A 25212-nucleotide genomic window follows, 5' to 3' on the forward strand; every position below is an offset into this window, starting at 1 on the left:
CGTGGGCTCAGTAGTTGTGTCTCGCAGGTTCTAAAGCACAGGCTCAGTAGTTGTGGTGCACGGGCTTAGTTGCTCCACGGCATGTGGGATCTTCCCGGACCAGGGCTTGAACCCGTGTCCCTTGCATTGGCAGGTGGCTTCTTAACCACTGTGCCACCAGGGAAGCCCCTTTAGGTCATTTTAATAAAATAAAATTATAAAATCAAATAAAACACAGAATCAGAATACTAAACAAGACAAATGTATAGTTACTGAATTATTGTTAGGTGAACACCCTTATAACTATATTCCAGGTCACCCAGATGACTAGAACTTTGCCATTTACCCCAGAAGTCCCTCCATGGCTCCACTCTGATCTCAATATCCTCCCTTCTTCCAAAAGTATCCATTATCCTGTCTTTATAGTAATCACTTTCTTGTGTTTCTTTGTAGTTTTTCACCTGTGGGCAATCCTACATACTGTAGTTGAGTCTTGTCCATTCAAAAAATTGTTATGTCTTTAAGGGGCTTTTAATCTTCATGATTTCGCTTCATTTTTTCTTTTCTTTACACTTTTTCAGCTGGAGATTCAAGGACTTTTGGTGTCTGGAATCCCACAGTCTGGATTTTGCTTTTGGTGCAGTTCAACATGCTCCTCTATCCTCTGTTTTTCCTGCAGATTGGCAGCTGGAGCCAGATGCTTGATCAGACTTAGGTCAAATTCCTTGGAAAAGACCATAGGTGGTGCTGTGTTCCTTCATCAGCAGGCGCACCATGTCTGCTTTTCATTCTTTTTGTGATATTAGCAGCATTTGATGCCCAATGTCTAGATCCAATAATTTATTGGGAGTTGAAAAATAGTGATATTCTAATTCAGTAATTTTTTTTATTAGTTTGAATACCTTTTATAACAATGCTATTTTTATAGCCAGTAAACAATAGTGCAATTGTGTATGGGAAATATAGGATAAATGTTTGATTCTTTCTCTTACAAGTCTTCAGATAGTGACTTGAATCCCTATCACAGTCCAAAACTGGTCAATCAGTTTTAAAAACCTATGGACTAAAACATATTAAATGAATTTCAATCAGTTGCACTTATGCCTTAGAAAGCAAAGAGTGTCCCATTTTTGTTAGTAGAAACCCCTACTACTGAATCATTTTGACATGACTCTTTCCTTGCTATCTGGTGTGAAAATATATTCCAGACTCGTCTTGTACCTTTTTTCTGCCTCAGGCATGAAATGAATCATTTCCCCCCAAAAGCCCTTGTTTCTTTTAGTAAGACAATGTATCTCAAGACCATAATCTGGGTACAAACATTGTTAATTGTAATTGGATTGGTCATTGTTTCTAGGCCTCTTCAATGGACAGAGCTAGGAAAAGGGCACACACATACACACACATGACAAAACACCTCATGCATTCACACTGATACTTCCAATCTAAAGTCAGGATTGCAGGATGTTTCCCTTAACCTCATGAATGTAGTTTTTTGTTTTTTCTATTATTGCATTGACTATATCGTGCCACTGCCTTCTGGCCTATAAAGTTTCTGCTGAAAAGTCAGCTGATAGCCTTATTGGAGTTCACATGTATGTAACTAGTTGCTTTTCTCTCGCTGCTTTTAATATTCTTTTTCTTTAATTTTGAAGTTTTATCATAATGTGTAGACTCCTTTGTGTTCATCTTGCTTGGGACTCTTTGTGATTCTTAGACCTGGATGTCTGTTTTCTTTCCTAGGTTAGGGATGTTTCAGTTATTATTTCTTCAAATAATTTCTCTGCCCCTTTCTCTCTCTTCTCCTTCTTGGACTCCTATAATGCAAATGTTAGTATGCTTTATGTTGTCCCAGAGGCCTCTTAAAACTATCCTAATTTAAACAAAAATTCTTTTTCTTTCTTCTGTTCTGCTTGGGTGATTTCCACTCCTCTGTCTTCCAGTTCACTGATCCGTTCCTTTTTATCATCTAATCTAGTGTCAACTCCTTGTAGTATGTTTTTAATTTCACTTATTGTATTCTTCAGCTCTATTTCATTCTTCTTTATATTTTTTAACTCTTTGTTAAACTTTTCACTGTGTTCATCCATTCCTCTCCCACGTCTGTTTAGCCTCTTTATGTTCATTACCTTCAACTCTTTATTGGTTAGATTGCTTATCTCCAGTTTGCTTAGTTCTTCCTCTGGGGTTTTGTTTTGTTCTTTCATTTGTAACATATTCTTCTATTTCCTCAGAGGAATATGTCAGAATGTCTCCTAATTTTACCTAATTTTCTGTGTATTGCCTAATACTTCTCTGTATTAGATAGGTTGGTTATGTTTACTGATCTTGGAGAAGTGGTCTTATGTAGGGGACGTCCTTTGGGACCCAGCAGCAGCACATTCCCCTCTGGTCACCAGAGCTATATGCTCTGGGGGTGCCAGCTATGTGGGCTGCATGAGCCCTTCTGTTGTGATGGGGCTGACTAATGTGGGTGCACTAGTAGGTGGGGCTGGGTCCTGGTATGGCTGGCTGTGTGTCCCAGGGTGTACCAGGATGGTACTGGTATTCTGTGGGGCAGGCTTGGCTGGGTCCTGCTTTGGCTGGGTGCATAATCTGGGGGGGGGGGGGTGGTGTCCTAGGGCTGGTGCTGGCCCACTGGTGTGCAGGGCTGGACCCTGATGTGTCTGGCCACAGGGCCCAGGGGTTTTGGGATTGGTGCTCACCTGCTGGGAGGTGGGCCAGGTCCTGGGGCAGCTGGCTGTGGGCCTGAGTAGGCTGGAGCTCGTGCTGGCCCGATGATCAGAAGGTCTTGGTCTTGGGTGGCTGGGGAGGCCCAGGACTGCTGCTGGGCCTTTGGTGAGCAGGCAAGCCCCCAGCACTCACAGGCTAGAGGGAGTACCGCAATATGGCACTTGCTAGCGCCTGTGTCCTTGTGGTAGATGGGCTCCCCCAAGTGGCTGCTGCCAAGCATCTGTGTCCGTAAGGGGAGTCCCAATTGCCTCCTGCTTCTCCAGGAGGATATCCAAAATCAGCAAGTCAGTCTGACCCAGTGTTGTTTCAGACTACTGCCTCTGTGCTGAGTCTTAGAGAGTGTGAGAGTTTGTGTGTACAGTTTAAGAGTGGAGTCTCTGTTTCCTGCAGCTCTCTGGCTCTCCTAAACATAAGTCCCACTGGCCTTCAAAGCTAGATGTTCTAGGAGTCCTCTTCCTGGTGTAGGACTCCCTAGCTGGGAAGCCTGATTGAGGCCTGGATCCCTCTCTCTCTCTGGGGAGAACCCCTGCAATTGTGCTTATCCTCCCATCTGTGAGCTGCCTTCCTAGTGGGTCTTCACTATACTCCATCTCCACCTCTGTTACCAGAATCGTTATGGTTCCTTCTTCAGGTCTTCAGTTGTGGAAAATCTTTTCTGCTAGTTTTCAGGTCATTCTCAGCTATAGTTGGTCTGTAAGTAGTTGTAATGTTGGTGCGTCTGTGGGAGGAGGTGAGCTCAGGGTCCTCCTACTCTGCCACCTTGGCCACCTCCTCTGCTTGATCCTCTCAGTTCTTGCTTTTAAAATTTGTTAGGTAGAAAAAAAATCTGTTAGGCAGCATCAGAGCTGTGTTAGTGTAAAGCTAGTTTTTTCCCCCCAGTAGTGAGACAAGAGCATTCTGAGTTCTCTACCCAACATCCTATGAATTATGAGGGTTTTCAGCCTGACTGGTGAGGACAGGAGCTATTTCTGGTCCTGTGTGAGTGCCACACACTCTTCCTCTAATCCCTTCTGGTGGTTCCTTCCTCAGCCTTGGATTGTTACCTCACACACCTGCTCTGATTATTACTCAGCTGAATTCTCAAGCATAACCCTCTGTAGGTCTCTGAATTTTTGCTCTGTGATTCTCTTTTCTCTAGTACTCTGCTTACCTCAGTCTTCCAGGACTCTCAGCTCTGTCTTTTCAATGCAAAATATGGGTTCTACCTTGGCTCCCATTCCCTGCACTGAGGCTAGAAATCCTCACTGTGGCAGGAAGCTGAGTTAACTACAGGGCTTACCTTGTTTGTTTCCCATCAGTCAGGGATGACTGTCCTTTATTGCCTGATGCTCAGTGTTTTGAAAAACCATTGTTTCATTTATTTTGTCTATTCTTTGTTTCAGGTGAGAGGATAAACCTGGTTCCTTTATTCTGCCTCTGGAAGTAGAATTCCTTATCCTGTACAATTTTGATTGTTCCATTTCTATTGGTATCTCTTCAGTGTGAGGCTCTGTGTTGGAGAGAAGCCTCACAGAGCTATTCCAGCCCCTTCAGATTTTACTGGGAGCCCCTCGCTCTCATCCACTATTATACTGGACAAAACCCCTCCCACTTTCAGTGTGGCCACACTTTCCAGTAAATATCTGTTGGATCCTTTGAGTTTCTTCTCCTCTGAGGTTTGACTGATTCTCTCTGCTTTCCCTAGCATAGAAACTGAAACCATGGAGTTCTCGGGGCTATGTGTGGTCTGTCACCATCCACTTGTATTTTGGGATTTATGGGGATAACTTGTCACAGAGTTTTGTTGTAAATGTTGTCTGGGATTTTGGTTGTACAATTTAGTTGTTCTGCCTGTTTTTACATGGGGATTTGGATTTAAATTATATACTGCTGCTGTTATCATTTTCCCAGAATCCTGCTGAAATCTCTCGAGAGAAATTTATGTTCTTATCATGTCATGTACTTCTTTTGGACTGTCATTTTCACTAACAGTTTGTGGTCTTTTCCTCCTAAATAATTGAAATTCTTCTTCAAATTCTTTCTTCCCAAAAGGTGTGGCTGCTTGCTTCTTTTTCTCCTCCTCCACCCCCTCCTCTTCCTTTTCTCTTTCATTTCTTCCAAGAATATGTTCCATTCAGTCACAGCTTTTTGCCTGTTTCTTAACTCTTTATTTCTATCAATTTATTCTAGGGACAAGTGTTTCACCATCGCTATTCCAGCTATTCTGTGCTGCCAGTACAGCTGCTCCAAAGGCATGTGGGGAAATCAGAAAAAGGAGCAGTTCTTCAATACCTACCACAGAATAAGACATACAAAAAAGCCAACGGAATTTAAGAAGTACAGTTATGGGAACAGAAAAATAGACCAGTGGAACAAAAGAGAAAACTCAAAGACAGATGTGCATGTATATGGGGACATACATATGGCGACTTGCTATATGATAGCGCTGGCATCACCACCCAATGGAGAAAGCATGAACTATTCTGTAGATGATGTTGGAGAAACTAGTTCACTACAGGCAGAAAAAGAAAAAATCAATCTTTATATCTTACCATGTACAAATGTACACTCCAGATGAACAAATAAACAATGTGAACTATGAAATTATAAAGAAAAAAAGAAAAAATGTGGGAGAATATCTTTGTGACTTAGGAGTATGGAAAGTCTTCTTCAATAGGATCTCCAGGGACTTTCCTGGTAGTCCAGTGGTAAAGAATCCGCCTGACAACGCAGGGGACACAGGTTCGATCCCTGGTTGGGGAACTAGGATCCCACATGCCATGGGGCAACTAGGCCTGCGTGCCACAACTACTGAGCTCCTGTGCCTCAATGAGAGAGCCCATGTGCCGCAAACTACAGAGCCCATGCACTCTGGAACCCCCGTGCCACAACTACAGAGCCCATGTGCCTTGGAGCCTGCATGCCACAACTAGAGAGAAGACTGTGTGCCACAATGGAGAGCCCGTGTGCCACAATGAAAGATCCTGCATGCCTCAACGAAGATCCCGTGTGCTGCAAATAAGACCCAACGCAGCCAAAAATAAATTAAATAAATAATAAATCTTAAAAAAAATAGGATCCCCAAAATGTAAATCATCCAACAAAATAACTGTTGTACTTATTGCATCAAAATGAAAATATCTGTTAAATAGAGGACATCAAAGACAAATTAATCCAGATGATATGTTGGGAAATGATAATTGCAATGTTTAAGACCAACACAAGACTAATATCTAGATTCTACAAGGGATTTGTAGATTTATAAGAAGAAGGCAGAGAACCCAACAGACAAATGAACCAAGCATATGAAAAAGCAATTTACAGAAGAGGAAAACAAACAGCTAACTTATATGTGAAGAGATGCTCAAACTCATTAGTTATCAGAGAAGTGCAAGTTAAAGCAACAGTGAGATATCTCACAGGAACATTGGTGTACTGATGACAATCTAGCAATTGGTTACCAGCCCAGAACTGGCATGATGGGCACCTGAATAGAATGGATATGGTAGCAAAGATGGAGGCCATGTATTGTCCAATATTATAGACTCCCACTTCCCAAGATTGAGCTAACTTGTCAGCAATAGAGATCAACACTGAGTACTTGGTATGGCACTATTTCTTGAGGAGACCAACTGGCAACTTGGTGCCCAGTTGATTGACTACATCAAGCCCCTGATGATGAAAGTTTCATTGTCACAGGAATGAATATTCCAAGTATGAGTTTGCCTTTCCTGCCTGCAAAGCCTCAGTTACAACACTATCTGGGTTATGGAATGCTTGATCTACAGGCATGGGATCTCACATAGCATAGCATTTGACCAGGGACTCGCTTTACAGTTAGGGAGGTGCAGGGGTGAGCCCATGGGATCTACTGGTTGTATCACATTTTGCACCATCCAGAGGCAGCTTTCAGAAAGACATTCTTAAAGGTGCAGCTGAAGTGCTAGCTTGAAGAAAACACTCTGAAAGAATTGGGTGCTATCCTTCAGGACACAGTGTATTCATATCAATTCAGAGACCTGTGTATGGTGCTCTGTTCCCAATAGAAAGAGTAGATGGATCTGGGAATCAAGGGTTATAAATAGGAGTGGCCCCACTGACCTATTGGAGGATTTTGTGCTTCTGTCCCTGTAACTCTGCACTCACTCTTCAGTATTATAGGTTCTGATCTCAAATAAAGCAGATTCTTGCCAGGTGATACTGCAAGGGTCTTACAAATCGCTGCAGGGCACATTGGACTTCTTGTGACAGGGACCAGCAAGTAAAGGGGACAGTTTCACTGGTAAAGGTAATTGATCCTGATCAGCAGAAGGAGGTCAGGCTGCTTTTACATAATGGTAGCAGGGAGGAATATGAACTGAACCCAGGAGATCCGATCTGGGGCCTCTTGGTATTCCCTGGCCCCATGATAACTGAACAGACATGTGCAGCAATGCTGACCTAAGGAAGAGTATGACTATCAAGGGTTCAGGCACTTCAGGGAGGTAAGTTGCACAACCAGCTAAGCTACCAACACCTGATGAGGTAATCTCTGAGGGTGAAAGGAATTCAGAATGGATTTTGGAGGACAGAGAGGATGAGTTGCAGCCCTGAGATCAACTTAACTACAGTGACAGGGGCTGTAGTTCATTCCTCTAACCTCCTTCTTGTTAGTTTCCCCTCAGTAAGAGAGGTCCATGGGAACCATGGAAGTACTGCTCCCCAAAGCTATCTGGAAAAGTAGATCTGTGCAGCTCAAGGGGTGAACTGTGGCAGCCATGAGACTGTGTCTCATGGCTCTCCAACCAGAGGGAGCATAAGTGACCAATGGCTCCAGCTACTGCACTATGAAATCCATCACTGAGCTGTGCCAAGACCACTCCTCCCACAGGCTTCTCCCAGCAGTCACTGTGTGTAGCAAGAATACTGAGGTAGACTCATTCCTGGGAGACACAAGACTCCTCTAGTGGCTGACTTTGGTTTGAGGACTCTCTGATGACTTTGCTGAGCCTTCCTTAGACAAGAACAGCCTTGGGCAAGGCAGTCTAGGACACTTCCACCCAAGCTTCTCTCAGACTTGCCCTGTCATTTGACAGCTGTCCCAGCCTTATACAGCTCCCTTCTTATGTTTTCTCACACTGGCATTTCTCCTAACAAAATCCTTGCACAGTTAATCTCATCTTGGGGTCTGCTTCTTGAAGGACCTGAATCAACTTGGGATTCACCCCTGCCCGCAGTAGGGTGGTGATGGCCACTGAGCAGAGGGGAATCCCTGACTCACACTTGGCTCTGGCCCTACTCCCTCTATCTCCTGCCCCACCTCCTACCAAGGTGATAGCTGCCAGCTCACATTGAGGAAAAATGTGACTCTTGTTCATGTCAAATCTAGCTGTCCCAACAAAGGCACTGGGCACATGCAGACTGCATAAGGATGCTCCCACATAAGGATACCCCTTCAAGACTGCAACAGGTAACTGTTTCACCTAAATTCATAGAGACAGAGTAAGTTAAGCAAAATGAAAAGACAGAGGAACTGCTCTCAATTGAAAGAGCAAGAGAAAACCCCTGAAAAAATAATGAGACAGAAATAAACCATTTATCAGATAAAGAATTCAAAGCATTAGCAATAAGAAAGCTAACTGAATTATGGAAAAGAATAGATGGAAACAGTGAGAATCAAGGAACTGGAAAATATAAAAAAGAATGAGCCAGAACTGAAGAACACAATAACTGAAGTGAAAAACACACTAGAAGGAATGAATAGCAGACTAAGTGATAAAGAAAAACACACAAGTGATTTGGAAGATACAATAATGGAAATTACCCAATCAGAACAGCCAAAAAAAAAAAAGCAAACAAAAACTGAGAACAGTCTAAGAGATTTCTAGGATAACATCAAGTGTACCAACATTCGCATTATAGGGGTCCCAGAAGGAAAAGCGAGAGAGAGAAGGGGGTCAAAAATGTATTTGAGGAAATTATGGCTGAAACCTTCTCAAACTTCAAGAAGGAAACAGGCATCCAGGTATCATAGGAAGCACAGAGTGTCCCAAACAAGATGAATCCAAACAGACTCACACCAACAAAATAATAATTAAAATGACAAAAGTTAAAGAGATAATTCTAAAGGCAGCAAGAGAAAAACAGAGCCATATTCACAGGGATCCCCAGAAGGCTATCAGCTGATTTCTCTGCAGAAACTTTGCAGGCAGAAGGAAGTGGCATCGTATATTTAAAGTGCTGAAAGGGAAAAACATGCAACCTAGGATACCCTACTCAGCAAGTTTATCATGAGAACGGAAAAAGAGACAACTTCTTAGACAAACCAAAACTAAAAGAGTTGATCAGTACTAAATCTACCCTAAAATAAATGTTAAAGGGTCTTCTGTAAGTGGAAAAGAAGTAAGAAGCAATAAGAAAGGGAAAATCCCACTAGGAAAGGCAAATACATAGTTAGGACTGAGGCTCAACCACTTAAATGAGCCAGTATGAAGATTGAAAGACAAAAAATTATAAAAGCAGCTATAACTACAATAAGCAGTTAAGGGATAAATGAGAAGATGTAAAATATGACATCAAAAACACAAAATGTGGGGGAGGGGAGTAAAAAGGTAGGTCTTTTAGAATGTGGTTGAACTTAAATGACTAACAGTTTAAAACAAATAGATATAGTTATAGGTAAACATACACGAACCCCATGATAACCACAAATCAAAAGTGTACAATAGATACACAAAAACTAAAAGGAGAGAAACACAAGCATACTGCTAAAGAAAATCATCAAACCACAAGGGAAGAAAGAAAGAAAGAAAGAAACAAAAAACACATGAATAGAGTAGAACTACAAAAACAATCAGAAATCAAGCAATAAAATGGCAATAAGTACATACTTATTAATAATTACTTTAAATGTCAATGGACTCAATGCTCCAATCAAAAGATATAGAGTGGCTAATTGGATAAAAAAGCAAGACTCTTCTATATGCTGCCTTCTAAAGACTCACTTCAGAGCTAAAGACACACATAGACTGAAAGTGAAGAGATGGAAAAAGCTATTTCATGCAAACAGAAATGACAAGAAGGCAGGGGTAGGAATACTCATATCAGACAAAATAGAATTTAAAACAGAGGCTATAACAAAAAATAAAGGAGGGCATTATATAATGATAGAGGGTCAATATAAGAAGCAGATATTACACTCATTAACATATGTGCATCTAATATAGGAGCACCTAAATATATAAAACAAATACTAGCAGACATAAAGGTGGAAATTGCCAATAATACAATAATAGTAGGGGACTCTACCACCCCACTTATATCAATGGACAGATCATCCAGAAATAAAATCAATAAAGCAACAGTGGTCTTAAATGACACAACAGACCAGTTGGACTTAATAGAAAAGATCAATGAAACCAAGAGCTGGTTTTTTGAAAAGATAAACAAAATTGATAAACCTTTGGCCAAACTTATCAAGAAGAAAAGAGAGAGGACCAAAATAAGTAAAATAAGAAATGAAAGAACAAAAATAACAATTGATTCCACAGAGATACAAAAAATCATAAGAGAATACTTCGAACAGTTATATGGCAACACATTGAACAACCTAGAAGAAATGGACAAATTTCTAGAAAAATACAACCTGCCAAGAAGAAACAGACATTTTGAACAGACTGACCACTAGTAGTGAAATTGAATTTGTAATCAAAAGAACTCCCAGCTAACTAAAGTCCAGGACTGGATGGCTTCACAGGTAAATTCTACCAAACATATAAAGAAGACCTAATACCTATCCTTCTCAAACTATTCCAAAAATTAGAAGAGGATGGAACACTCCCAAATTCATTCTACAACACCACCATAACCTTGATACCAAAACCAAAGATATTACAAAAAAGGAAAATTACAGGGCAATATTGCTGATGAATATAGATGCCAAAATTGCCAAAAAATATGAGCAAAGCAAATCCAACAATAAATAAAAAGGATCATACATCATGATCAAGTGGGATTTACTCAGGGGATGCAAGGATGGTTCAATATTTCCAAATCAATCAATGTGATAACCATATTAGCAAAAGGAAGGATAAAAATCACATTATCATCTCAACAGATGCAGAAAAAGTGTTTGACAAAATTCAACATCCATCCATGATGAGAACTCTCACCTAAGTTGAAAAAGAGGGAACATATCGTAACATAATAAAGGCCAAATCCACAGCTAATATCATACTCAATGCTGAAAAACTGAAAGCCTTTCCTTTAAAATCTGGAACAAACAAGGATTCCCACTCTTGCCACTTTTCTATTTAATGTAGTACTGGAAGTCCTAGCCACAGCAATCAGACAAGAAAAAAAAAAGCATCCAAATTGGAAGAGAAGTAAAACTCACTGTTTGCAGATGACATGATACTATATATAGGAAACCCAAAAGTCTCCATGACACTTTTCATAGAACTAGAACAAATAATCTTAAAATTTATATGAAACCACAAAAGATCATGAATTGCAAAAGCAATCTTGAGAAAAAAGAACAAAGCTCATGGTATCATGGTCCTTGATTTCAGACTATATGATAAAGCTACAGTAATCAAAACAGCATTGTACTGGCACAAAAACAGATTAAATGGATTAGAATAGAGAGTTCAGAAATAAACCCACACACCTATGGTCAATTAATCTACAACAATGGAGGCAAGAGTATACAGTGGAGAAAACACAGTCTCCTCAATAAGTCGTGTCGGGAAAACTGGACAGCTACACATGAAAGAATGAGATTAGAACATTTCCTCATACCATATACAAAAATAAACTCAAAATGGATTAAAGACCTAAATGTAAGATATGAAACCATAACACTTCTAGAAGAGAGCATAGGCAGAACACTCTTTGACATAAATTGTAGCAATATTTTTTGGGATCTGTCTCCTAAGGCAAAAAAATAAATAAAAGCAAAAATAAATAAACAGGACCTAATTAAACTTGGAAGCTTTTGCACAGCAAAGGAAACCACTGAGAAAACAAAAAGACAGCCTACTAAATGGGAGAAAATATTTGCAAATGTTATGATCAATAAGGGGTTAACATCCAAAGTCTATGAACAGCTCATAGGCCTCAATATCAAAAAACAAATACCCCGATTAAAAAATGGCCAGAAGACCTGAATAAATATTTTTCCAAAGAAGATATACAGATTGCTAACAGGCACATGAAAATATGTTAAATATTGCCAATAGAGAAATGCACATCAAAACCACAATGAAACATTACCTCACACCTGTCAGAATGGCTAACATGAAAAAGTCTACAAATAACAAATGTTGGTGAGGATGTGGAAAAAAGGGAACCCCTGCACACTGTTGGTGGGAATGTAAACTGGTGTAGCCACTGTGGAAAACAGTATGGAGGTTCCTCAAAAAAATCAAAATAGAACTACCATGCGACCCAGAAATTTCACTCCTGGATATATATATCTGAAAAAAACTAAAACACTAACTCGAAAAGATACATGCATCCCAATGCTCATAGCAGCGTTATTTACAAGAGCTAACATATGGGAGTAACCTATGTCCATCAGAAGATTAACGAATAAAGAAGATGTGAGATACACACACACACACACACACACACACACACAATGAAATATTACTCATCCATAAAAAGAATGAAATTCCACAGCATTTGCACCAATGTGGATGGACCTACAGGATATTATGCCTAGTGAAATAAGTCAGAGAAAGACAAATACTGTATGATATTGTTTATATGTGGAATCTGAAAAATAAAACAAATGAATGTATATAACAAAACAGAAACAGACTCACAGATATAGAGAACAAAGAAGTGGTTACCAGTGAGGGTGAGAGAAGGGAGGAGGGGCAAGATAGGGGTAGGGGATTAAGAGGTACAAATTACTATGTATAACATTGATAAGGAACAAGGATATATTGTACAGCAGAGGGAAATATAGCTATTATTTTATAATAACTTTAAATGGAATATAATCTATAAAATATTGAATCGCTATGCTGTACACCTGAAACTAATGTAATATTGTAAATCAATTATACTTCAATTAAGAAGAGGATTAAAGAAAAAAGAATGACTCCCTGATTTCTGACTTGGGTAGTGGGTGCATGGTGATTGTCAGGCACTGAGATAAGGGAGACCAAGGATCTCCATTTAAATAGAAAAGGTAAAACAAGAGGACAGATTGTGGGGTGTGCGGAAGGACAAGAGGAGGAGAAGGCAGAGAGGTCTCAGGTAAGGAGGACGCTTCCACCTATTATTATGGGTTTTTGTTGCAGATGAATTTGCCCTTTCCCCACTGGAGGCCTGGTCTCAGTTCTCCAAACCTTAAAGAGCAGCTCCAACTGCAAAAACAGATTCTCAGGAAAGGATATGGATGGAGATCAGAGAGAAGAAGCTTACTGTGAGGTTTCTGTCTCAGTCAGCTTGGGCTGCTATACAAAATACTTCAGACTGGTGGCTTCATCAACAGACCCTTACTCCTCCCAGTTCTGGAGGCTGGGAAGTCCAAGATAAAGGTACAGATTGGGTTCCTGGTGAGGACCCTCTTCCTGGATCGTTGACAGCTACCTTCTTGCTGGGTCTTCCCTTGCACTTTCCTTGTGCTCATGAGGAGAGGGATCTGTTTTCCTCTTCTTATAATGATCCCACCCTCATGATCTCATCTAAGGCTGATGGCTTCTGAAAGGCCCTACCCCCAAATACCATCACATTGGGGGTTAGGGCTTTAACATAGGAATTTTGGTGATGGTACAGGTTGGGGGGTAGGGCCACAAACATTCAGTCCATAACAGTTTCTTTCAGCCAGAATGGGAAGTGCTCAATCTCGTGGCCACTCAGTCTCTATAAAGGTACCCGTGTCATGTGGACACTTGGTGTAGGTGGCTCCAAGATGTTCCCAATTCCTTACAGGAAGAAGAAATTAAGCACTGACTTATAAAAGTTAATAGCAAAGCCCCTTTGAACAGCCCTCCATGATCAGACTGGTTGCACTGACTTCTGTGGGCTTCTTGCAGACCCTGTTCTTCAAGCTGGAAGAGTGGCATCTGAGGCACAACTGATTCACTGAGAACAATTATTTCCCCTTATCTCCCTGCCCTTCTCCCCAACCCCTCTTTTATCTGCAAGTAAATTTAAAAAGGGGGGGGGGAATTACATGTGTGAATCGAGTAATACCCAGAATACACCCAGAAGCACATTCTTGGAGGCTATATAAGGTTTCGTAAGCAGAAGCATGTTTGATTAGTGTGGCTGTGTGGAGAACAAAAACCATTATCCCCAGAAACACAAGGCCAGAAGCATTTTTTCTTGGAAATGCAGAATAGTTTAAAATATTGCCATGGGGCGAGGAGATTTTACTCTGGCACGAACTCACTGAGTTTTAGTAAAAAAAAAAAATTTTTTTTCCAGATTTGATGTTGATAATGTCACTCCTCAATGTGTCCCAAGGGTTAGGTTATGGATTCTTTCTCGGTCTGCAGTGAACTGCCTCTGTCCAGCGGTCTCCTCTCTTGTCATGGAAACCCAACACTCCAGTCTCTGTTTCTGCGTCAGAAGAGTGGTGAAAGGAATTGGCAACGTTGATAAGCTATTACGCTCTGTGTATTCCTTTTGCCCTGTGAATGGCTGAATGCTTTAACAAGCTTATCAGTCCCACTTATTTAACAAATGTTAAAAACCGGAACTGTGGTTCCAACAGCTCCAAAGAAAACAGGACAAGGGTTGTAAACTTGAACATTTCCTTCTTGCAGTAAATTGGAGTTCAAAGAAGCTACAGAATTGAGTGGTAGGCATTTCACGCGTAATTGTAGGCAACAAAAATTTATTGTTAAACATTCCTTTAATGTTTCCTTCTTGACACAGTGTGTCCTTTATAGCAGAGGGAGTCTAGATCCAAACATTGAACTATTTCCAACTGAGGTTATCAGAGATTATCTGCAGAGCCAACGAGTGCCGAGATCTCTGCTGGTTCCTTGATTTTTTCCCAGTACTGCCTTTTCTCTGTACTCGCTTCAAATATCCAAAGAACAGCATTGTAAAATACAATAGAAAGAACAATGGATTCAGAATTCTTTCCCATCCTGTTCATTTATTTGGGGCTACACCAATCCATGTTTCCTAAGGTCTCATCACTCAGCAACAATTACCAAGGCTCCATAATCCATTGGATTGACCAAGTCTGGCTTACATTGCAATGTAGGAAGTAAGAGCTCTCTCACAGGAGACCTAAACTCTAGGAAAGTAGATAATAGCTGGATGCATGTGTGACTGTCACCAGTGTATTCAGACCCATCCATTGCTTAAAGGTAAATACCTCTGGGTACATCTCTACTCAGATATCTGTACTGAGGTACCTAGGGGTTGCTTGGCTGGTTGAAGAAGACCTGAGATTGTATGGTGAAGATATCTGTGGGAATTTTAAACAGAATTAATGTCACAGAGGGTCAAAGAGCAGGGACCTTCCTCAGGGGATATGTAGGAGAAACTGTGGATAAATGGCGTCCAGGGTAAAGGTACTGATGAAAGCTATGGCTTCAGGGTCCAGGGTCTCCTGAAACGTATCCTTGAGCCTCTAGGGATCTGTGGAGTCCAGGTTAGGAGCCGCTGCTGTGCCATCTGCCTGCACAGACAGAAAGCTAGTGTGGTACAGTCCAGAGAAGGCAGAAGAGGGAGCAGACAGAAGGGAAGGCGGTTCTGCTCTGAACACGAGAGGGAAGGCTGAAAGGATCCAGGGTCCCTGGGACGTTCCTGGTAGAGTGCCTCAGATGACAGGAGGCCTCCTTGGAAAGAGTCAGCAAGGACATCAGGCTGTGACCCAGAAAGATCCCAGACACCAGAGGCTGACTGCCGACTTCTGCACACATCTCAACAATTCTCACACGGGGCTGAGGATTTCCTTCTCAGCTGTTCACTGGGAAACAGATTTCATTCATCTGAAAGCAACAATGACTTCATGTTTGTCATCAGGGAGTCCAGGCCATCTACAGTAATAGTATTCTATTTTTATCCTTGGTGGAAAGTGGGAGTTGCTTCTTTGGCTTATAGAGCCCTTTCATCCTCACAACGAGCCTGAGGTCAGCACTGTACAGAGGAGCTGAGGCTCTGGGCAGTTTCAGGACTTGCTCTAGTACTCTTGGCTACAGTGGGTAGAGGCATGACTCCAAGCTCATTGCTCTTTTCATCATACCCTCTACTTGGTTCTTGGTCAGACAGGTCCTACTTTTTTGTGTGTTTAGTATTTCACTGCATCGCTAATGCTCACTTTCATCCCTGTGACAAAGATCACCAACTACTTCCCTGCTCTCTGCATCGACCACTTGTTTGATGGTGTTGGGTATCTTGCAAGCAGCTAGAAGGCACCAGGATCTGTGACCCACCTGAAATGTGGGCACTAGGAACGTATCACTCCCACAAATGGAGTCCTCTGGTTACCCCAGAGTGCGGCCCAGGAGCTCTGCTTCCTCTGCCCCTCCATAAGGAAAGAACGACCAATCTATCCAGTGCCAGGGAACTTTTGCAAAGATGCCAAGGTACCCTGACCCTAGAAATGACAAGGTCCAGAGAAGAAATTCAGCTCCAAAAGGAATAGGAGTGTTTGGAGACCCAAAGAGCTGTTCCTGGAGAACCTCAGGCACATAGAAAATGAGAAGCCACTGACAAGTGGGACAGCTTTACTTCCCTTGACGTAGGAGCTGCTATATCAGGATCCAATGTCTGCTTTGAAGGGAACCTCCCTGTTCACACCAGAGCATTCTGTGGATACCTGTTCATGGCTGAGAGAAGGCTCTGGATGAAGACAGAGCAGAGGGTGGCTCGCAAGAGGATTACTAAGCGTGCCTGTCAGGGGTGATAGGGACCAGACCACAGGAGAGTCACATTATTTTGGGAAATGTGGGGATTACCACATCAGTGGAGTGTGGTGACGCCGACCTCGTGAGACGGGGAGGAAGCTCACATCCCACAGGGGGGACTTCTGGGCAAAGGGAAGCCACCATAACTGAAATCGGGGAATCAATTCTCGTTCCAGATCACCAGGCCCTTGGACTGCTGGGGTTTCTACGTTACCTACTTATTTGTGGAGATGAATTTTCTTTTCGTTCAACAAAATCTTTTGTTTGCAAAGCTTGGACCAAGTTACAGGGTTGTCTGGTGAAGGAACTTCCCCAAGTCTCTGCCCATGATTTTGACTGAGGCCAAACTGCTTAGGTGCACACTTTGCTGGCGCCAGGATTGTGCTACTATACAGTTTTCTTCAGGTGAAATCGTTGCCTTGTAACCCTCCTGATAGGCCCACAAACCAGCAGGATTAGTGTGTAGGTCACCTGAAAAATCATGTGAACGCCTTACAATATGCAAGTCTTTGTGTTTAGGGCAACTTAGCAAAGGGAGGAGCTTCCTGGGAACTTCCTGTGTTTGGCATAATCTTCTGTCAATGATTTACTTCCTTCAGCACTGTTGAATTGAAGGTTAGGTGGTGATTTATCAGAAAGTGTTGCAGGAAAAATCTTGTCATCATTGCTAAGACGGCAGTTATTGGCTAACTACAAGTTTCTGGCTGGAAGGTAAGCTCTGATTTACTGGATTTGTATTTTCTGAAAGAGTTACATGTCAAGCAAAAAATAGACTACTGATGAATGGAGATCTCTGCTGTCCTGGAGTTGGCTGGCGTTAGAGCTTATGGTGAAGAAGAGGGTGGTACTGCAGGTAACTGCTCAGAGCCTGAGCTTTGGGGACAGGCAGACCCTAGTTAAAGTCATGGCTCCGCTAACTGTGTGATCTTGGCAAGCTATTTAACCTTCAGTTTGCTTCTTCTTAGTTCTATTAGTTTTTTGGTAAGTTATCTTGGATTTTCTAGGTAGGCAATCATATTTTCTACAACTAGTGATATTTTTGTCTCTTCCTAATAGTCATAGTAGAAATTCTTTTCTCTTGTTTCACTGCATTGGTTAGACTTAGCAGAATGACGGTGAAAGTAACAGTGATAATGGACATCCATGTCATATTCCGGGTCTTAATGGGGATATTTCAAATGCTTCACATTAAGGATGATCATTGCTATATGTTCTGGTAGACATTGTCAGCTTAAGAAAGTTTCCTTGTGCCTTTTAAAAAGCATGAATGGATGTCAAATTTTAGCATGCTGTTGTTAGCATCTACTGAGCCAAAATGATCATACAGTTTTTCTTCTTTAATCTGTGGAAATAATGCATTTCATTAATAGTTTTCCTATTAATTCATTATTTTCCTATTACAAATCATCCTTACATTCCTCAAATAAAACCTAATCAATGCACCTTTCTTTTTAACATTGCTGGATTTGATTTGATCATATTTTATTTAGAATTAAAAAAATCAAAACTTATAATTATTAGAGAAATGCGTGAATGACATATCACCTTTCATCTGTCAGAATGGCTAGCATCAAAAAGTCTACAAATAACAAATGTTGGCGAGGAGGTAGAGAATAGGGAACCCTCATACACTGTTGGTGGGAATGTAAATTGGTGCAGCCACTATGGAAAACAGTATGGAGGTTCCTGAAAAAACTAAAAATATAACAGAAGTACCATATGATCCAGCAATTCCACTCCTTGGTATATAACCAAAGAAAACAAAAACACTGATTTGAAAAGATACATGCACCCCAATGCACATAGCAGCACTATTTACAACAGGCAAGATATGGAAGCAAGCCAAGTGTCCATCAAACGATGAATGGATAAAGAAGATGCGGTATATACATGTGTATATACAATGGAATTATTACTCAGCCATAAAAATAATGAAATTCTGCCATTTGCAGCAACGTGGATGGATCTAGAGAATATTATACTTACTAAAATAAGTCAGTCAGAGAAAGATAAATACTGTATGATATCACTTACATGCGGAATGTAAAAAATAATACAAATGAACACACACGCAACACCAAAACAGACTCAAAGGTAGAGAAAACAAACTAGTGGTGACCAAAGGGGAGAGGGAAGGGGCCAGGGGGCAAGCAGGGGTAGGGGATTAAGAAATATGAACTATACTAGGTATAAAATTGAAAAGCAACAAGGATATATTGTTTAGCAAGGGAATTATAGCCATTATTTTGTAAGAATTTTTAATGAAATATAATCTGTAAAAATACTGAATCACTATGCTATACACCTGAAAGTAATCTCATATTATAAATCAACTATATTTCAATTAAAAAATCTAAGCTTGAAAGTGATATTCAGGTATCATCTTCTTGTGTGCTATCTTTATCAGGTTTTGTGACTATAATTTTTAATTAATAGTGTTGATTTTAGGGAGCAGGACAGGAGAGAGGGGTGGACATGCTGATGAAGCTTCAGCTCTCCCTGTCGGTCATCCTGCTGCTTGCCTGTGGCTTCCTCTACAAGTTCACCCAGAAGTCCAGCTGCCTCTTCCCCCACCTGCCTCCCTACAAGTCCCAGCAGGGGCTGGAAGCCCTCCTGGGCCATGGGCGCAGCATCGTGTTCCTAGAGACCTCAGAGAGAATGGAGCTATCCCCGCTGGTCTCCTGTGCTGTGGAGTCTGCGGCCAACGTCTACACTGAGCAGCCTGTGCTGTTACTTATGAAAGGGCTCAACAATTCCATGCAGCTGCCCCCAAACTCCACTTCCCCAGCCCTTTCCCTCCTCTCGGCAATAGACAATGTTTTCCTCCTCCCTTTGGATATGAAAAGCCTGTTTGAAGACACACCGCTGTTTTCGTGGTACACTCAGGTAAGTGTTCAGAGAATCTCAGAATGTCGGTGTTGGGAAGGACCATAGGAAATGGGTCCAATCTAGCCATTTTATAGATGGGTAAACTGAGGGTAAGGCTAGATTGTCAGAGATAGGCTAGAACCCAGATCTTTTGACTCTTGCCTGGTCTTCATTCTACGGTGTTGAGTCCTGATTCAAGGAAACAGGAGAGACTTGATTTAGGCTTATCTTTACCCTGCTGCCTTTTGCTTTCACCTTATTTCTTAGGATTTCTTGAGACTATTCTTAACTGAATGAGTTTCTACATCTTTTCTAGGTGTATAGACCATTCATTTTTCACTGACAGTTTTAAACCCATCTATGTTAAACTTTTTTGCACCTAAGGGGGAAAATAAGGCAATATTTAACTGGAAAATGATGTAAATAGAAAATTCATGAAAGATCAGGTGGGTGCTGCTGTATGAGATTGGGTTACATTGAGATACGATCAAGAAACTCCCGGAGCTCTTAGGAATTTTGTAATTTTGTGCGAAACTCCCTCTACCTTTCCCTTTAAAGGACACTTGTTGTGGCATTTAGGGCCCATGATAATCCAGGATAATCTCAGCTCAAGATCCTTAATTTTTTTTTTTTTTTTTTGGCCACACCGTGTGGCATGTGGGATCTTACTTCCCTGACCAGGGATCGAACCCACGCCCCCTGTGGTGGAAGCACGGGCCTCCAGGGAAGTCCCAAGATCCTTAATTTAATCACATTGGCAAAGATCCTTTTCCTATAGGAGGTAATATTTACAGGTTTCAGGAATTAGGACCACTGAGTGGCTGTTATTCAGCCTACTACAGTATTTGTATAAGAAAAGAGAAAACTCCTGTCCCACCCTCTCTCATTCACCTGGGGACTGGGTGGGCTGTCCTGGGTGGGGGACACACTTGCACCCTGGGGGAGTCGGGCTGTGGTATCTTCTGCTCCAGTTAGGCTACAATAGGATAGCTGGTGGCCAGCTGTTAGGATGGCCTAGCGTGCCATCACTTGCTGGTGACCACTGGATTTGCTGCACTGATTTGGGCAACTGTAGCCCTTGAAGATGCCCAGGGATGAGTACTGAGGGGGTGGGGAGGGAATGAGCAAACAGAATCCTAATCCCCTTTCTGGTGCTCACCTCTGGGGGAGCCTTGTGTTTTACGTTGATGTTAGTCCAATGCCCACATCAAGGTAGGCTTCCTTCCTTCTGTGCGGCTTTTGATATCTGGGTCTGTTCACTAATAATCACCAATTTACCAAAGAATCAACTTTACTTATTTTTACTGAAAGTAAGTGAGTCTCTGGAGTCAGACTGCCTGGGTTAAAATCTAACCTCTGCCTCTCTTACCTTGCACAAATGACTGAACTTCTTGGTCTTTCCTTTTAATTTTTCACTTGAAAAATAGGACTAATAATAGCACCTATTTCTGAGGATTTGTGTAGATTATAAGAGATCAGAACAGTTATTGATAAATTTTCTTTGAATTTTTGAATTAGATTTATTTTTTTATACAGCAGGTTCTTATTAGTTATCCATTTTATACATATTAGTGTATACATGTCAATCCCAATCTCCCAATTCATCCCACCACCACAGTTATTGATAAATTGTAACTATTATTATTCATGAGGTTTTCAGCAACTGTATACAATATAATGACGTTAATAGCTCAGGTGAAGATTTCTGCAAAGTCTTAGTGGACTTGCTTTCGTTTGGCTTTATAGTAGAATTTAAAAAAATGTTTCTTTTGTCAAAAGCCAAGGGTCATTGTTTAATCTTTTAATCAACATATTTAAATTCAGAAAAATCTACTGTGTTTTCTGTATTCAAAATTTTAGCATTCCATTTGGGAACACTGGCATTTATAATGGTTTATTTTTATTCGTTTCAAAGTAAATTTCTGTTTTGTTCACATTTCAGCGTTTTCAGTTATCCTTGACTCCTCTGTCTCCAGCTCCATATCCAATCCATCAGCACGTCCTGACCGGCTTTATCTTTACCGTGTGCCCAGAATGTGACCACTTCTCTCATCTCCTTTATCGTCACCCTGGTCTAAACCACCATCATCCCCTGCCTGGATTATTTCAACAGCTTCCTAACTTGCCTCTTTGCTTCTGCCCTTGCCCCCTGCCCCCATCTATTTTCCACACTGCACCCAGTGTGACCCCTTTTAGACTAATTCAGATCACACCACTCCTTTCTTTCAAACCTTCCAAATCATTTCGGTCTTTACCCCAGCCTACGGGATCCTCCCTCACTCCCGCCCCTGTCCCCGCTCTGATCTGGTTTCCTACCCTTCTCCCTTCACTACTCTGCACTGCTGTTTTCCTGTTCCTGTACATAGTGAGCGTGCTCCTGCCCCAGGGCCCTTGCACTTGCTGTTTCCTCTACCTAGAGCCCTCTTCTCGGAGGTAGCAGCATGGTTCATCCACCCACTTCATCCAGTGTTCTGTTCGAACACAAGATAAGATAGTGCTGTATCCTGCCCCCTTTATAGCCCCCTCGCCTGACTTTTTTTCCTTCATATTCCTTATGAACACCCAACATATGATATATTTATTTGTTTGTTGTCTATCTCCTGCCAGTAAAGATTTTTATCTGTTTGTTCACTGCTGTATCCTTAGCAGCTTAGAGCTTGGCAAATAGCAAGTAGGCCTTCAATGAATATTATTAAAGGAATTAATTAGTGGATGAAGGCATGGATGCATTTTAAGATTCTTTTATCAATTTCTCAAAGAGCATAGCTATTAATCTATCTTATATTTTCATATTTATTTTTTTTTCTTTATCAGTTCTCAGCACTTTTAGGACTTACCAAAAAATTCTTCCTTCACAGTTTCATATTTGTGGTTAATTTCCATCCTGCTGAAAGTGACTCATAGGGTTCATTGTGAAATCCCTTCTGGGTTTCATCTTTCTACTGCTTTTTTCAAAAAACGATTTCATGAAATCTTTAAAAGCTGCTAAAACCTTCCCATTGATACTGATTGCTGTACACTTTTCACTTAAAGGCAACTTTTTTGGGTGGAGGTAATTTTGGTACATTTGCAATATTGGGCTTTTGGCAAATAGAGTTTTGGGAAGTTGGCTTGCTTCCTGCTCAGCTACCCTGTGCCTGGCCTCTTGCTGTGACATCCCTCCCTCTTCCCCTGCCTGGGGGCTGATTTGCACCTGTTCCTGCAGATCAACAGCAGCGCAGAGAGATACTGGCTCCACGTCAGTTCAGATGCATCCCGCCTGGCCTTCATCTGGAAGTACGGTGGTGTCTACATGGATACTGATGTCATCTCCATCAGACCCATCCCCGAGGACAACTTTCTGGCTGCGCAGACATCTCAGTTCTCCAGTAATGGGGTGTTTGGATTCCTCCCCCACCACCCTTTCCTGTGGCAGTGCATGGAAAACTTTGTGGAAAATTACAATTCAGATATTTGGGGCCACCAGGGTCCCGAATTGATGACAAGGATTTTGAGAGTATGGTGCAAACTCAGAGACTTCCAGGAGGTGAGCGACCTCAAGTGTTTAAACTTCTCCTTCTTACACCCCCAAAGATTTTATCCCATCTCCTATGCAGCGTGGAGGCGCTTCTATGAAGCCTGGGACACAGAGCCGAGCTTCAACGACTCCTACGCACTGCATCTGTGGAACTACATGAACCAGGAAGGGAGGGCTGTGGTCAGAGGAAGCAACACACTGGTGGAAAATCTCTACCGTAAGCACTGTCCCAAGTCTTATAGGGACCTGCTTCAAGGTCCAGAGAGCTCGGTGACTGGGGAGCGGGGCCCAGGTAACAAATAGAGCCAATGTTGGGTCGTTGTTGCTACATCGTGGAACTGGCCACTTCCTGGAGTGCCAGACTTTCACCTGATCTCCACTTCCCCTAGGTGTGCGGATGCTCACCCACATATCAGTTACAGTTACAATTTTCCACATCATTCCACCAAAGAACTATTAGAACTAGTAAAGGAATTCAGTAAAGTGACAGTCAATACGCAAAAAACAGCTGCATTTCTAACCACTAATAATGAACCATCAAAAAGAAAAAGAAAACAATCCGAATGACATCTGCATCAAAAAGAACAAAACACCTAGGAATAAGTTTAACCAAGGATGTGAAAGGCCTGCACATTGAAAACTTTAGGACATTGATGAAGAAATTGAAGAAGATACTAATCCCATTCATGAGGGTTCCACCCTCACGTCCTAAACCTCCCAAAGGCCCCACTTCCTAATATCATCACTTTGGGGGTAGGACTTCAACATCTGAATTTGGGGGGGGGGGGACACAAACATTCAGTCCATTGCAGGTCCCTAGTACTTACATCTTAATAACTGGCCACATCCCCCCTGGGATAGTGTCCTCTGCTCCCCAAGGTGTCTGCTATTCCCTACTCTACCCCAGTTGGCTTATAAAAGCAAGTTACAAATTCAAATTTTAAAAACTGCTGGCCCTTCTACAGTCACATAAAAGTTTACCTCCTCTTTCTAGGAGGTATGAGAATTAATATTTCTTCTACAAATACTCATCAACCAAGATTTTCTAGAACTTCCTTTTTGGTAGCTGCTTTAACGGAAACATAAGTTTATATTTTTCTCCATATATAAAATTATGATGCTTTTTCAAATGACATCCACCCATCCCCTTTCATTCTGATATTTCCCCCTTTGAGAATCACTGTTCTGACTGTCTTATTAAAAACTACCTGCAAGTCATGTCTCCTGCCCCAGCTTTATTTATTCCCAGCTACTTGCTCTGGATTCTTAGGTCCAGCCTGACCCCAGAGTGAGACTTTGAGGCCTGCTGCTACTCCCCATGGTTGCCCTCTGACCTGTGTCCCCAGAACCCCTGCTGGGTTTCAGCTCACCTGAGTCTCTCCACAGGTGAGGCTTCCTAGGGCTAGCCCTCTGAGGGAGGAGAAGGGTCACACACGCTGGATCTAATTTCCACGTCTGGAGAATGCATGACAAATGGTCCTCCAACTAACATTCCCAGTCCCTAGGGTTTGGAAGGGTTTAATTAGAAACATTTTCAATATTTCAAAAATATATGAACTGTTTTATGATGGGACCAAATAAGTCAATCTGAATGTCACATTTCTTTATGCTGGGTTGTGATTATATGAATTCACTGTGGCATTATTGATAATTTGACATTTGTAGGGAGTTTTACGTGGCAGCAAAATGTTTTTGATTAATAAAATGTGGGGAATAAGTTAATAATGTATTACTTAATAAATGCAGTTTGTTAAGTAGAAAAGAATATTTCAAAACTTGGTGGTGCTGGGAAAAAATGCATAAACTAAAACGTATATGATTAAAAAAAATAAGCACTAGAGATGTAATGTACAACATGATGACTATAGCTAACACTGCTGTGTGATATATAGGACAGTTGTTAAGAGAATAAATCCTCGGGCTTCCCTGGTGGCGCAGTGGTTGAGAGTCTGCCTGCCGGTGCAGGGGACACAGGTTCGTGTCCCGGTCTGGGAAGATCCCACTTTCCACGGAGCGGCTGGGCCCGTAAGCCATGGCCTCTGAGACTGCACGTCCGGAGCCTGTGCTCCGCAACAAGAGAGGCCACGACAGTGAGAGGCCTGCGTACTGCAACAAAAACCCAAACAAACAAACAAAAAAAACAGAGAATAAATCCTAGGAGTTCTCATCACAAGGAGAAATATTTTTTCTCTTTCTTTTTACTGTATCTATATGAGAATATGGATGCTAGCTGAATCTACTGTGGTTGTCATTTCACAATATGTGTAAATCATG

The 25212-nt window shown here is 41.6% G+C and overlaps 1 protein-coding gene across 1 annotated transcript; it reads left to right on the top strand.

Moving 5' to 3' along the window:
• Nucleotides 1-19028: 19028 nt before the first annotated feature.
• On the top strand, nt 19029-23241 carry A4GNT (alpha-1,4-N-acetylglucosaminyltransferase; the record flags this gene model as incomplete). Its single annotated transcript, XM_079922628.1, has 2 exons — nt 19029-19439; nt 22627-23241. 2 exons carry the CDS (start codon nt 19029-19031, stop codon nt 23239-23241), a joined length of 1026 nt encoding a protein of 341 aa, XP_079778754.1.
• Nucleotides 23242-25212: the final 1971 nt, after the last annotated feature.

This window comes from Stenella coeruleoalba (assembly GCF_951394435.1).
Source record: "Stenella coeruleoalba genome assembly, chromosome: 5".
Taxonomy (NCBI): Eukaryota; Metazoa; Chordata; class Mammalia; order Artiodactyla; family Delphinidae; genus Stenella; species Stenella coeruleoalba.